The sequence below is a fragment of the Pleurodeles waltl genome, chromosome 2_1 (genome assembly GCF_031143425.1).
Source record: "Pleurodeles waltl isolate 20211129_DDA chromosome 2_1, aPleWal1.hap1.20221129, whole genome shotgun sequence".
Taxonomy (NCBI): Eukaryota; Metazoa; Chordata; class Amphibia; order Caudata; family Salamandridae; genus Pleurodeles; species Pleurodeles waltl.
In genome coordinates, this window is record NC_090438.1 from 896645152 (window position 1) to 896660441 (window position 15290).

General features: G+C 42.1%; 1 protein-coding gene across 14 annotated transcripts in view; it reads left to right on the forward strand.

Moving 5' to 3' along the window:
• Positions 1-15290, forward strand: part of PTPRM (protein tyrosine phosphatase receptor type M) — a 1480454-nt gene that overhangs the window by 1442765 nt on the left and 22399 nt on the right. For all 14 annotated transcript variants that reach the window (XM_069218824.1, XM_069218808.1, XM_069218810.1 and 11 more), the window contains one exon: positions 5128-5263. In XM_069218824.1, the coding sequence (XP_069074925.1) occupies positions 5128-5263 (136 nt within the window). The remainder of the gene's footprint in view (positions 1-5127; positions 5264-15290) is intronic.

Genomic DNA, 15290 nt, shown 5'->3' on the forward strand with positions numbered 1-15290 from the left:
GGATCTTCTGTCACGGCAGCAGGGGAGGGTTGTCCACCCAAACCTGTCCAGTCTCCACTTTCTTGCATGGATATTGAGTGACGGCAGTTGACAGCCTTTGACCTTCTGCCGGAAGTCTGAAATGTTATCTTGGCAAACAGGCGTCCCTCCACCAAAACGGTGTACACCGGACATTGGAAGGAATTTGTGGCATGATGCACAGACAACTCCGTTGGTCCCCTTTCTGCCCCTGTTTCTGAGGTTCTCTTGTTCTTATTTTTTTGGGCCAGCAGGGATCTGTTATGGGCGCTCTCAAACGATATTTTTCTGCTATGTCTGCCTTTTTGAGGTTGCCTAATCAACCTTCCTTGTTTAAGTCTCCAATTGTAAATAGGTTCCTTAAAGGCCTTTCATATGTGTTTCCTCCATCTCTGTTCATTATGCCCCAATGGGATTTGAATTTAGTTTTGACATTTCTGATGTGCACTTCTTTCGATCCTCTCCAAAATTGTCCGCTCAGGTTTCTCACTCTGAAAACGGCCTTCTTTAAGGCCATTACATCTTCCCGCAGGGTGAGTGAGCTGCAGGCATTGTCATCTGAGCCAACTCACCTTTTCCTCTACCCTGACAAAGTTGTGCTTCCAACTAGGGCTTCCTTATTGCCAAAAGAGGTCACGCCTTTTCATGTAGGCCAGTCCATCACCTTGCCCACTTTTTATGCACCCCTACATCCTTCTAAGGAAGAGAAAAGACTCCACCACCTGAACCCCAAAAAAAGCGTTGGCATTATCATGCAAAAGAATTACGGGTGGATGATCAACTCTTTGTCGGTTATGTGGGTTCGAAGAAAGGTCATGCAGTGCAGAAGCATACAATCTCCCAATGGGTCGTTCTCTGTATCAAAATCTGCTATGCACCGGCCAAGAAGCAACCACCTAAAGGTTTGCTGCATGTTCAGTGTACTAAAGCAACGACTGCGACCACTGTGTTAGCATGCAGAGTTCCAGTCCTTGACATCTGTCAGGCAGCAACATCGGCATCCTTGCACATGTTCACTAACCACTACTGCCTGGACAGTCAGGCCTGTAGGGGCAGGTACTTTGCCTCTACTGTCCTGCTGGACTTTCTAGTTTGATCTTGGTTTGCAGACCCACCTCGGGGCTGGTATTGCTTGGGTATCTATTCACAGGTAAGGAATCTGCCACTAGAGGTCTCTATCAGATGAACAAGTTACTTAACTTCAGTAGCACCTTATTTGGCAGAGACTTATTCTAGTTGCAGATTCCTTACCGACACACCCATCCACCCCATTCTGCAAACTGACTTCTAGGGACAGGGACTCACCTTTCAGGGCCTTAGTTTTGACTCACTAGTGGTCAGTGCTCTTCATGGCTCTGCGCATCTGGTGTAGAGAGTTTTGAAATGAAACTGACATCAGCGAGCTGGAGTGGTGCCTATACCTGGAGTGGTGCCTATACAGGGCCTGTGACATCAGATCTGGTGCGGACACCGCTGATGATGGACGCGGAGCCGATCAACACCACCTAATTGCATGCAGGGGTACTGCTAAGGACAAATCTCTGGATCAAGAATGACACCTCGGGATATTCAAAAGTTAAGGAATCTGCAACTAGAATATGTCTCTACCTGATAAGGCATTACCAAAGGTAAGTAACTTGTTCCTCCATGTTAAAATAATAAACAGCAATTTGTTACGCGATAGAGCCTAACATCTGACTTCCACAACAAGATCAAATTTAAATGCATCTTTATAGTTCATTCACCTACTGAACTCCATCATGGCTATTTTGAGGGTGCTGTAGCACCCTCCGCACCCATGCTTACAGCACCTACAGGGAGTGCAGAATTATTAGGCAAGTTGTATTTTTGAGGATTAATTTTATTATTGAACAACAACCATGTTCTCAATGAACCCAAAAAACTCATTAATATCAAAGCTGAATATTTTTGGAAGTAGTTTTTAGTTTGTTTTTAGTTTTAGCTATGTTAGGGGGATATCTGTGTGTGCAGGTGACTATTACTGTGCATAATTATTAGGCAACTCAACAAAAAAAAATATATACCCATTTCAATTATTTATTATTACCAGTGAAACCAATATAACATCTCAACATTCACAAATATACATTTCTGACATTCAAAAACAAAACAAAAAAAAATCAGTGAGCAATATAGCCACCTTTCTTTGCAAGGACACTCAAAAGCCTGCCATCCATGGATTCTGTCAGTGTTTTGATCTGTTCACCATCAACATTGCGTGCAGCAGCAACCACAGCCTCACAGACACTGTTCAGAGAGGTGTACTGTTTTCCCTCCTTGTAAATCTCACATTTGATGATGGACCACAGGTTCTCAATGGGGTTAGATCAGGTGAACAAGGAGGCCATGTCATTAGATTTCCTTCTTTTATACCCTTTCTTGCCAGCCACGCTGTGGAGTACTTGGACGCGTGTGATGGAGCATTGTCCTGCATGAAAATCATGTTTTTCTTGAAGGATGCAGACTTCTTCCTGTACCACTGCTTGAAGAAGGTGTCTTCCAGGAACTGGCAGTAGGACTGGGAGTTGAGCTTGACTCCATCCTCAACCCGAAAAGGCCCCACAAGCTCATCTTTGATGATACCAGCCCAAACCAGTACTCCACCTCCACCTTGCTCGCGTCTGAGTCGGACTGGAGCTCTCTGCCCTTTACCAATCCAGCCACGGGCACATCCATCTGGCCCATCAAGACTCACTCTCATTTCATCAGTCCATAAAACCTTAGAAAAATCAGTCTTGAGATATTTCTTGGCCCAGTCTTGACGTTTCAGCTTGTGTGTCTTGTTCAGTGGTGGTCGTCTTTCAGCCTTTCTTACCTTGGCCATGTCTCTGAGTATTGCACACCTTGTGCTTTTGGGCACTCCAGTGATGTTGCAGCTCTGAAATATGGCCAAACTGGTGGCAAGTGGCATCGTGGCAGCTGCACGCTTGACTTTTCTCAGTTCATGGGCAGTTATTTTGCGCCTTGGTTTTTCCACACGCTTCTTGCGACCCTGTTGACTATTTTGAATGAAACGCTTGATTGTTCGATGATCACGCTTCAGAAGCTTTGCAATTTTAAGAGTGCTGCATCCCTCTGCAAGATATCTCACTATTTTTGACTTTCCTGAGCCTGTCAAGTCCTTCTTTTGACCCATTTTGCCAAAGGAAAGGAAGTTGCCTAATAATTATGCACACCTGATATAGGGTGTTGATGTCATTAGACCACACCCCTTCTCATTACAGAGATGCACATCACCTAATAAGCTTAATTGGTAGTAGGCTTTCGAGCCTATACAGCTTGGAGTAAGACAACATGCATAAAGAGGATGATGTGGTCAAAATACTAATTTGCCTAATAATTCTGCACTCCCTGTATTTATAGAGTGTGTTTTTAACATTTCCTACAGCAAAAGTATTTGCGGGGTGCTACGGATATGTACATCGACCGAATACATTTTTTAAATAAATCAAGCCAGGTTTCTGGTTTGCCACAAGTGATATTTTAGAAAAAAATTAAATCACACAGAATTTCAGTTTTATTTGCATGTGTATTGATCACTCCAAAAAACAGCTGGATTCTACTAGTTTATGTGACAACGGCCTGAGTCTGACACATCCAATTGCCTTCTTCCAGTAAAATGTGCTCTTTTTAAGACCAAAACATAGAACTTGTCTGTCTTGGGTGCATTTAAAGGGTCCGATTGGAGAATGATTTCACAGTAGCGCTTAAAGCCCAAGAAGACGTCATCATAAAAGGAACGTTCTGGAATTCTTTTGATCATTGCTAGAGATGCAGAAATGGATAGGGAAAATTGTTTTCCCTCTCTAACCTAGACAGCCAGTTAAAACTGAGGCCTACTCAATTTTGTGATTCTGAGCCTTCTTTCTAGTGAAATGCTTCTTCTGACAGTGCCCCTCCGGGTGTTATTGGTCTACCTGAGAAAAACCTCAAGTAGAAGTCCAGGCTTTAGCAACTTCTGACTGTAAGAAATACGACCCCCCATGCTTTTTCAAATGGACTATGACACTTAATAGACCACTCACATGGTACCCCCTTTGACCATAACGTACCCTGCTTTTTTACCCACAATCATACTCTTACAGTAGTACTCTACATTCTAGTCATAATCATAAACTTGCAACCATGATCTAATCTTACTCATAAATTTACAATTTGCCGGGTCGTTTTGAATGCAGAGAAAACAAATGCTTTTTAAAGTTAGCATCACCAGTTTAAAAGCTGTTAGCACCATCTAGTGGCTGTGTTTAAAATAACACTGTGTTAATATGACATCACAATTCCACGACAGTACCGTTAGGACACAGCATATTGTTACGTAAATCCCCAGGTTTTTTATGACATCAGTTTGATTTTATGTACACTTTAGGCCAATGGCCTTCCATGAACAGGCTCAAGGAAAGAAATGTAAAACAAAGAATAAAAATAAAGTTCAATTTTGGTTCATACGAATATTTGAGTTGAGGTAAGTAAGTGGTTGCTTCTTTGTCATGTCTGAAGATTTGTGGCCAAGGTATGCTCTTTTGCAGTTCGATGGTGGCAGGGTTCCTTTCTGTGTTCTTCCTACCCCAGGGAGAATAATTAGCATATATGGACCGAAACCACGTGAACTAAAACGCACGTTTTCTAATATCTTGGGTGAGTACTTGCAGCACGGTTTCATGACAGCAATCCAGCCCTCAAAGCTACACCCCACGCCCCAAATACCATAATGGCCGCAGGGTCAATCCGGCCGTTCAGGTGACCAAATGTTCCTAAATAAAATTCGTAGCATTCTTTCCACGCATCTTGTGCAACACGTTTCCACCATCCATATTTTAGAGAGCTTTCCTTTTGAAGATGCAATGTTGTGTTACCATTTCAAAATTATCTACATACGCGAGGATCCTGGAGGCCTAGGCAGTGAATAATCTGACCCAAACGTTTTGAAAATGTTTCCAATGCAGTAGCGTGGTACCCGTGGCGTGCACACCTACAGCACCATCAGAGGTATTTGGGTTCGTTGTTGTGAGGAGTATGAATGTTTGCTTGTTTTTTTCCAATTGAATTGCGTACAGAGACGAATACATCCTTTTTTTTGGATTGCAGAAACGGTGGCGGTCGCAGTGGGACATTTTGTGCTATCAGTATTGTTTGTGAAATGCTGAGACACCAGAGAGCGGTTGATGTATTCCATGCGGTGAAGACCCTGAGGAACAACAAACCTAACATGGTGGATCTCTTGGTACGTTCTTTTAAACACTGCAACACTTGTACAGGGATGTTGTGAACACATACAAATAAATACAAAACTGTGCTCCTAGTGGTTGAGAACACAAAAGGCTGCATTATGGATATGGCTTATCTACAGCGACAGCTGCTGCAAATCTCAAGAATAGAGAGAGTGGGGGGCGTTGGGGTGGGGGAGGTACCGTGGACAGAGGAGATTAAAAAAAAAAAAAATCTCAGACCCCCATTTCCTGCTGTCTTGCTCCTGTTTCCTCAATGTGGTGTCCCAGCAAAGGCTCCACAGCAATCCTGGCGCCTCTTTCATGGTTAACCTAGCATGAAAGCAACATCATGATTGGTCTGAGCGTCTTGGACTGCTGCTCAGACACAACCCTGGGGTCTGTGCAGTTTCTCCAGCCTGTCTCTTAAACACAGCTGGGCCGGAGAAACTAAATTGCACATGTGTGTTTGTCCAGCCTGAGACGGCCAGCCAAACATACATGCGTACTTAGGTGCACTTCATTGATTCTCTTCCCCACCCCCCCACACCTCTCATGGCCCAGCACGCTCCTCCCTGCACAGCTGGCTTGGTGAAATATCGTTTTATTTTTCTGCTGCTGGCTCGGCCGGGGGAGTGACGCTCCTTCGCTATATCGAAGGAGCCGCCCCTGCTTATCGATCCATTCTGTGCCATTTTGCGCACACAAATCTGTGTGCCAGATGCAAGCTAGGACAGTGTGGTTTATCACAGCAAATGCATTGCTTCCAGTGCAGGTGCAAACAGGCACAGGGAACAGAGGAGTGGAAGACAGACTGGTTTGCCCTTCACTGTACAGGTAGCAGCCATCCTGATTTCTAAGGGGCTAGAGATCCCCCTGGAGGTGGGCGCAGTGACTGACTGTACCGGCTTGGAGTGGGATGGCTGAATCCAGGTCCCTGAGATCCTCTCCTCCCCTTCCAAGTGGGAAGTGTTGGGGGCACAGTGACTGTGTGCTGTTTGTGTATATGCCTCCTGATAGTCCCTTTGCCTGTACCTGTAATGCCATGTGGGGTTGAAGGCACAGGATTTCCTCATTTGCAGTGGGCCACCCCCCCATGCATATGAGGGGATGCCACCTTGAGATCATGCCAGAGCACATTTACTGCTGAACAAGGTCCAGTGCCTCTTCTCTAATACCAGAGTACGCTGGTGTAAAATTCTGATGATTTTCATAGAAATTAGAAACCTTGATAACTGTGATATATGAAAGAATCTTTCAGGATGTCAAATGTATGCATTCAATTTCACATCGGTCTCGTCATACATGGTGTGAGTGCTTGAACTGATGCAAAGCTGCATGGATTGCTTGAGCTTCCCCACCAGGCTTGTCTATTGTACGCGTCACCTTCAGTGCCATTTTATTCACCAGGATCACTGGACATGTGCTGACACCCTTCGTTCTGACTAAAAAGCTAAACTACCTTTGTCTTTGTTATTTTTGTGTTAAAATTTGGGAGCAAACCCCTAGAAATCCCACTTTGCATTTCACTTCCATTATCTTGACTATGCACTGACTTCACGTCAGAGGCGTGACTTTACAAATTTGCACTCACAAGCAGCAGGGAGAGTTTGGGTTCAGCCGGTGCAGGGTTTCTAGGTGTTTCAGTGGATGGGCTGATGGGCCCTGTGGTCTCTAGTGCCGTCGCTTTGTGCAGATCTTGCTGAGCACTTCTGGGTGCCTCGGGATTCATGATTTCAGCTCAGCCTCCCTGCTCGCACCGTTTGCAGCACAATGGTCTCTATGTACACTCTGGCTATACTTTCTGAATCCTGCTATTGTTTTTTGTTTTTACATTGCTCAAGAGTTCTCTGATGCAGTTACGAGTCAGTGCCCTGGTACTGTATGAAACATCTAAACAAACAAGCATTTATTAAGTAATGTGATTTTGCTTGTGTCAGAGTCGATCACCTGATCCCCATGTGGCCTGCTATGCCCACCGAAGCCACCTGTTATCTGTTTATTTGCTATTTTTCACATATTGTCAGGTGCTATCTTTTGAGGTAGAGACTAACTTTCACGCAGATGTAGGTTTATGAAATAGATCAGTGGTTCCCAACCTGTGGTCCTGAGAACCTTGTGGGGCCGCAACTGCTTTGAAAATTAAAAAATATTAATAGATTATGTCCCCAGCAGTCAAAGGGGGTGCCTGGATTCTAATAATGATTCAGTGGGGGTCCCCAGGTTCCAGTAATGATAAAGTAGGGGTCCACAGAAGTCAGAAGGTTGGAAAGCACTGAAATAGATTATAATTTAGGTATCTGGAGACTGTGGCCCTCATTCTGACCTTGGCGGGCGGCGGAGGCCGCCCGCCAAAGTCCCGCCGTCAGGTTACCGTTCCGCGGTCGAAAGACCGCAGCGGTAATTCTGACTTTCCCGCTGGGCTGGCGGGCGGTCGCCTTCAGACCGCCAGCCAGCCCAGCGGGAAAGAGGCTTCCACGATGAAGCCGGCTCGGAATCGAGCCGGCGGAGTGGAAGCTGTGCGACGGGTGCAGTTGCACCCGTCGCGTATTTCACTGTCTGCACAGCAGACAGTGAAATACATGTAGGGGCCCTCTTACGGGGGCCCCTGCAATGCCCATGCCAGTGGCATGGGCACTGCAGGGGCCCCCAGGGGCCCCGCGACCCCCCCTACCGCCATCCGGATCTCGGCGGTCCGACCGCCGGGATCTGGATGGCGGTAGGGGGGGTCGGAATCCCCGCGGCGGTGCAGCAAGCTGCGCCGCCGCGGAGGATTCAATGGGGCCGCGGTACACTGGCGGGACCCCGCCAGTGGTGCCGGTCCGACCGCGGCTTTACCGCCGCGGTCGGAATCCCCATTGGAGCACCGCCGGCCTGTCGGCGGTGCTCCCGCGGTCCTCCGCCCTGGCGGTCAAAGACCGCCAGGGTCAGAATGCCCACCTGTGTCTGTAATCATAATAGAATCATGGACTGCTCACTGGGTACAAGTTCTGCTCAGGATACAAGTTCCAGAAAAAAAGAGGAAGCCTGAGCACCCTCTGGAAGCTTCAACTGATGCGAGATGGCTGCCTAGACTAGGAGAATATACACAAAGCTCATCTTTTGTAATGCAGATGGTGCTTTGAGGCTATTGTTTTAGGGGTAGGTGCTTATATCACCTAATAGCTAATGGCGTTTAAATGAAGAATATAAAGGTTCAAAGCAAATTTAGATAAGACACACCTTCAGTAAAGACCAAGAAGCAACGATAATTGAAATTGGATCCCTGCTTATTTAGCATCAAACATTTTTATCAGACAATAAAGTGTAGCATTAGCCAAGTGTTCTTTCTGACGATCAAGCAGAAACTATCTAAAAATGTCACATCAAATCACTGTCAAACCTGTATAGCTGCTCCTGAACCTTGCTTGTGCTGTTCCATGAAGAATCAAAACTCTAGTGCTGAAGAACGCAAGGGGTTTATGAATAGCGCTAGATCTAATCAGTCACAAAACTAATTGAGCCACATCACACTATATTTAATTTTAAGACACTCTCAGAAGTTAAGTTGGGTTTGGAGTGACTCATCAAAATCAGGACAGATTGAGTCCATGGCTAATTCCCATCTTTTCATATGGTTAAGACGTTTTACTATTTTTGCTGAAGACATGAACACTGAGATGCCACAAGGTGCTAGTTTTAAAGTGGGTTTTTGAGCTAAAAACTTTGTCTCTAATGGTACTTTGAAGTAGCTTCAAAGGTTCAAATCTCCAGTTCAACCCTGTTGCAGCCCTTTGTGAGATGGGTTGAGCTGCAGTGCAGCGGATCAACTTAAAGAAAGAGATTCCAAGATTTTGTAGCCTTGGGATATGTCTCCACAATACAGCGGCCTCGTGATTGGCCGTCACCAGTGTAGCCCTAGGACAGTCATATTTTTGGGCTTTCCCCAGCACCTATGTTGACGCGGAGAAACCATAGCTATATTTTAGTCACAAGAGACTAGTTAGTGGATTTCACACACTAGGTCGATGAACCAAATTTGTTGTAGAGAAAATATCAATCGAAATAAGTCATAAACATCGCATATAACATATGATAAGCAATTCAACTCAAATAATCACACCAGTTTATTAAGAAGTTAATGATTTATTTCCCTATGTTAACAACGCTAAAGTCACGAAGATAATTCTCAAACACAAATTATACATATAGAGAAACAATAAAGGCTGATTTGAATGTCCGATATATCTCAGTTTATTCAATGCATAAAGAAAAACTGTCTCAATGGCTACTACACAAAACCATAGCAACAAAATCTGAGCAAGAGAAATTGAATACATCTGATAATGCTAAGACACAGAAATATCAACAACAATTCATGAGCAGATGAGTAACACTTCATTAACCACTAATTACCATCAACATATTGGGCTTCATGTAAGTGCTTTAGTAACACAAATGTAGAAAACATCTGTCTATGGAACAATCAAAATTAATGCAGCAGGAATAAACATTTGCAGCTGGTACCTGAAAAACAAACGACACATAACAATTCACAACTCCAAATCATTACGGTAATCAGCAACAACGTCTACTTCGTCAGTGGGACAGCAACATCAGGTACCAACATCAGGACAGAAACAGGTATATGGGTAGGAGTTAATGATTTAGAATTGGTACTTTAGGATACACCAAACCATCTAAGCATAAGTTCAGTAATTGAACAGTCATACACTAATAAAGTACCAGAAAACCAATAGACTATCTGGGAAAACATGAAATGTCAAAGTTATAGATCATGAAGTAAGTCTCAGGAACTCAGGAACCTGAAACATGGATCATCTGCCCAAGAAATGCTAAAATGACCACAGTGACTGAACATTAAATTAAATATGTTAAATGAAAATGATTGGATAAAGTATGAGGTGAGAAAGGTATGGCCAATCAGAAATATAACAGATATAAAAATTATACAATTAGTTTACTCCAAACTCTTCTATGTGCTGTTATTTCATTGACAAAATCTAAGCTAATACATTAGCATCCTGTACTTCCTCTTCTCCAACCTCATCTGCGGATCCATTGTTTTCACTCCACCGGAATACAAAGTCACAGGATAACAATTACAAAATATGTTACCACACCATTTTCTTTTCCCTCAAGGTAAGACATACAAGTTAGAAACATATCTTCAATGAAGTCAGTCAAACTACGGAACACATTAGAAACATTTAAAACAGCTTGTATTTGCACAGTGACCTTGCACCTGCTTCTACTTCAGTCCAGCAGAGGCCACTAAATACACATTTAATTCTGACATTTATTTTAGTTAAGGAACACACTCTCTTGTAAAGACAGAATAATTTAATCAGCTTAAGTTGGTATGAAGAACAAAATATAGGTCTTACTTGATGGTGGCCATTCAATTAGTCACATTTTTTGTAAGCACAGTGTTAATATTAAATTAATTCACACAATGTGTAAGTCTGGTTATGTTGAGACTAAACAAATTATCAAGAAAATCTCAGCTCTCATAATCCCTCCTCTGATGACCATATGTGTCATTACACAAAAACCCAAAATGCATTTATTTCATTTCATAACTCAGAATCTTGATTCATTCACCTTTTTATACATTTTCTTTCTCCTTAAATTTCTCCCATAAAATATTTCCATTTGAATATCTACCCTCCTCTATTTGTTTTCAAATCTTTTTCTTTTAATTATTTGAAATATTTTATATAGCCCCCAAATTCCAATAAGACAAAACACAATAATCAAAATCCATTTGACTAATTTTAATATAATACCTTCTCCCAAGTTGCCAAGACAATTTCCCAATAAAGCAATTCCTTTGCCATCTTTTTCCCAGACAGTTTCAGTTAATTCATCTAGTTCTGTTTTATCTTTTCTTAAATTGTTAATCAAACCTCTAACTAATTTACTATTGTCCGGTATATATGAACAACAGTGATGCGGGCCAGGTAATTTGAAAACTCCGCCCTCTTTTGCCAAAAGAATGTCTAATGCAAGATGGTTCTGAAGAACCATAGCTCTTGTAGCAGCCATTTCAGTAATTAAGAGGAGAAGAGCTCCTGAATAATCCGTTAACATGTTATTCACAACTGTAGACAACTTCTGTATTTTTGTTGAATTCAGAACAAATTCCTCAGAAGGAATTATTGCTCCAAATATGTCTCCCACAATGCCAGAAACTGATTCTCGCTTGTGTCTTGTTTGAATTTCAGTAAATTTAGGTCCTTACTTAAGTCTTTCAGATGGTACATTTCTGGAAAGACTATTTCCAGATAACATGTGCCATACCATGCTCTAGGAAGATGATAATAAGCATTCTTCCCACATATATAATATACTCCAGGCACTAGAGGATCCTGGCCATTTAACATAAAATTAAATTTAATCTGAAACAAAAACACATGTCTACATTCACTCATACCCACATATATTCTATTGAAGTAGCTTTGCAGCCTATATATATATATACAAAGCTTTCCTACATGTTGTGCATCTATTGCTAACTTCCCTTGCTTAGTAATGCCAGTGTAAGCATGATCAATCCCAGGTCTACGGTGAACTACGCCCTTATCTATCTTAGCTTTGATTGCTCTTCTCCTGTCTTCTGTGTTATCTAGTAACTTCTTTTCTACAGGTGAAAGTAAACAGGTAAGGTTATTGTGATGCGCAAATGAAGTTCCAAAGATTAATGTAGGTTCAAAGAAACCCCTTACTTTAACAGTCATTTTTAAAATACTACATCATAGTTAGAAAATAAATATTGAATATATTCCTGGGTTATAGAATCGTGTTAGTAAAAGACTACAACTTATAGCATAGGTAAGCGGTAAACTATGATAAGCAATTCCCTCCTCAACAGAGGCTGGAATCTGTGTACAGACATAACAATCTTTCACATCCATTACATCAACATACGCAATAAGAGATAGAAGACATTAGAAGAAAGTTCTTTCTCTTTGTGTAAGTATTTATCATCTATTTTAAATCTATCTACTGCTGAAAGAGTAGTAGTAGACTGTAAAGAACAGTTGTTAGTGTTTCTATATTATGGTTTGCTCCATTTGTCTAAAAAAACAATCACACTTACAAGCAATAACAAACATACTATTGCACAAACAATTGCCAAACCAATATCTATACATTTACCACGACTATTTTTAGTGTGTTGATCACTAAAGTTTCCCATAGTCTTTTAAAAATCAAAAACGTATAAGTAAACAAAATCAGAAATATGGCTATGGAGCAAAAATCAAAAACAAAAGACAAACATTTAAAAAATCTTTAATCTTCAATCCCTCCATATTTTATTTTTTTTATTATTTTTTTTCTTCAACAGTTCATGCACACTATCAGGATTCTTTATAAAAATTCAGAAAACGTTGTCGAAATCAGTTTAGCAGCTTGTCAAGTCAGGTTATCAAAATCTCTTTACATAAGACTTCATCAAAGTCTTTTAATTTAATTTTCAAAGTATTCAGCATCAGTTCTTTTTTTCCCCTTTTTCTCTCTTCATGTACCAAAATAGAAACTTGAAAATGTCTCTATCAAAACAAAAATTCTAAAATTCTTCTTGCCATTCATTTGTATTTACATATGCCCATTCAGGACCAGAGTATCTTTGATTGGCGACTTTCTTTTCACTCTCCGACTACTACCAGCTTCTTTTTCACTAAAATCTTCTCCTTCGTTGAACTCGTTTTCTTCTCGAATTGGTAGAACCACCTTTATCTTTCCTGATTCTGAGCTTTTCTCTGGCCAGTTGTCACCTTTCAAAGGTCTTCTTGTTAACACTCTTTTCAGAATCAAACTCTTCTCCTTTTACGTTCCCGCAGCTGGTTCAGGAGGAGTCAAACCTTCTTGGCTTGGATTGTCTCAACTCCCTTTCCATTGTCTGTCACTTGTTCAGTCTGGTTTGTCAGACCACCTGCTTCTGAGGACACCCTACTCTGAGCAGCGTTTCTCTCGACTGGTACTCTCTCTTGTTCTCCTGGAACCGGTTCCTTAACTACTTTGTTCATTGATTCGCCCTCCTCTTCCAGGATACTCTCCACTTCATCTGATACAGGAGTGGGTAAATCCATTGGAACTCTATCAGGTATGGTCTCAAGTTCCCCTCTTTCTCTCTCTTTCCCTGGAATACGTGTTGCTGCAAGTAATCTCAACAGCTCTTCTTCTTGCTCTGTTGGGTTGCTCAGTTTGCGAGTGTGGCTTGCATTCACACAGTTCGCAAGTCCTGCACACTTCAGGGCTGTAGTTGTGATTAATATCACCTGATAGGGTCCTTTCTATCTTGGTTCCAAATACAACTTCCTCATGTGCTTATGAATGATGACCCAATCACCAGCCTTCGAGTTGTGTCCTTGGCCTTGAGATTATTGAAGTGTGGTTGCTTCCACCTGATGAGAAGCAGATCGAACCACATCAGCTAGACCTTTGCAGTAGTCTAACACCATGTCATCTGTAATATTTATGAGCATTTGCAGGCACTGCTGGCAGTCTCATAGCTCTACCCATGAGGATTTCATGGGGTGACAATCCTGCTTTTCTGTCAGGTGTACTTCTCACTGACATCAGAACCAACGCCAATGCATCTGGCTATTTTAAGTGTGTGGATGCACACATATCAGCCAGTCTGGACTTTAGAGTTCGATTAATCTGCTCTACGAGTCAGTAAGTAAATTAAACTTTATTTTGGCTAATGCCATAAAAGTGTTGTACACACAATAAATTACAAAATAAATAATGCCATAAAAGAGACAGCTTATTAAGCAACACATAAAATCTTAGATAAGTGAATCTCAGTTCATAAGATAGCTAAAACAAAGTTTAAAAGGTAGTTTAAAAGAAACCCATTGGGGATAACACAGGCAGTTGATTTTATAACTTGAGGTTCTTAGCACCAGTAATCATTCTACCATAATCTGAGCCCTTATCTATATACCATCATGATAATTCTACGCCTCCTGTTGAGATAGAAAAAGGTAACATAGATATTATTACAATCTCAATTTTCAGCTAGATACCACGGTGCAAGAATTTGGATCTGCATGATTGAGTTTCCCTGGATCTCACGATCCAACTGCTGTGTAAACAACTAGCAACTGGGAACACTAGCTTTTCGCTTGTATCACTCATTAGTATGAGAAGCGTCTCCAGATATTTCAGGGAGGTGAGGGACCTGCATGGAGGAATGATACACCTCCTCCTGGGCTTTGAATAAAATGAGCTATAGATTCTGTTTCCGTCGGGCAGAAAAGGCAAAAACTAGTCACACCATTATCTTTTTTTCCAAACAGAGGTGACGGAATTCAGTAGCAAGATCTCTAATCTAAATTTGATTAACAGGTTTTTAGCCTGGGCTGGATATATGTTGTCCATGTAAAGTTCAAACATCGGTGAGCACTTGTGCTGTAGAAATTGCTCTGTTCTTTTGCCTATCATCTGGTCTTCCCAAGTCTGGGTTAGTACCACCCCGTTGGTTTGTAGGTGGCGGTGCCTCTGCGTCTTACCACCGTAAAGAGAGATTTCAAACGATTCATCAAGCTGCAGTGTAAATGAACAAAGTTAACCATTGCAGGATGAATGGAAGCCAAGGGGGCCAAACTCTCTAACCCATTGATAGATTTTTGTCTGGATCATCGTATCATTCTTATCCGCTTCCCATTTCAGATTCTCTTCTTGTTGTTAGTTATCTTGGTGTTATTACCTGTTACCCACATGGGCAAGACATTATTTGTAAAGAGAGGGGCTGAGAATTCTGCACTAAGAGCTTGAAGGTCACTATCAGCCCTTGGGATCACTGCCATGTCTATAAGGGAAGGCCAGAGCGTTGGGTCCAGGAAAATATAATCAAGGTGGCTTGTGAAGGTCCCTCTTTTGAACGTAGGTGCAGCTGGGGTATCAGATCTTGTATTCCCATTTATCTGTCTTAGCCCCCGACTGCTGAATAGGCTCTCCAATTGGGCTGCTACCCCTGTAGTGCTTTGGGTCTTTAACTGTACAGGTCCCAATCTACCCAAAGATTCTGCG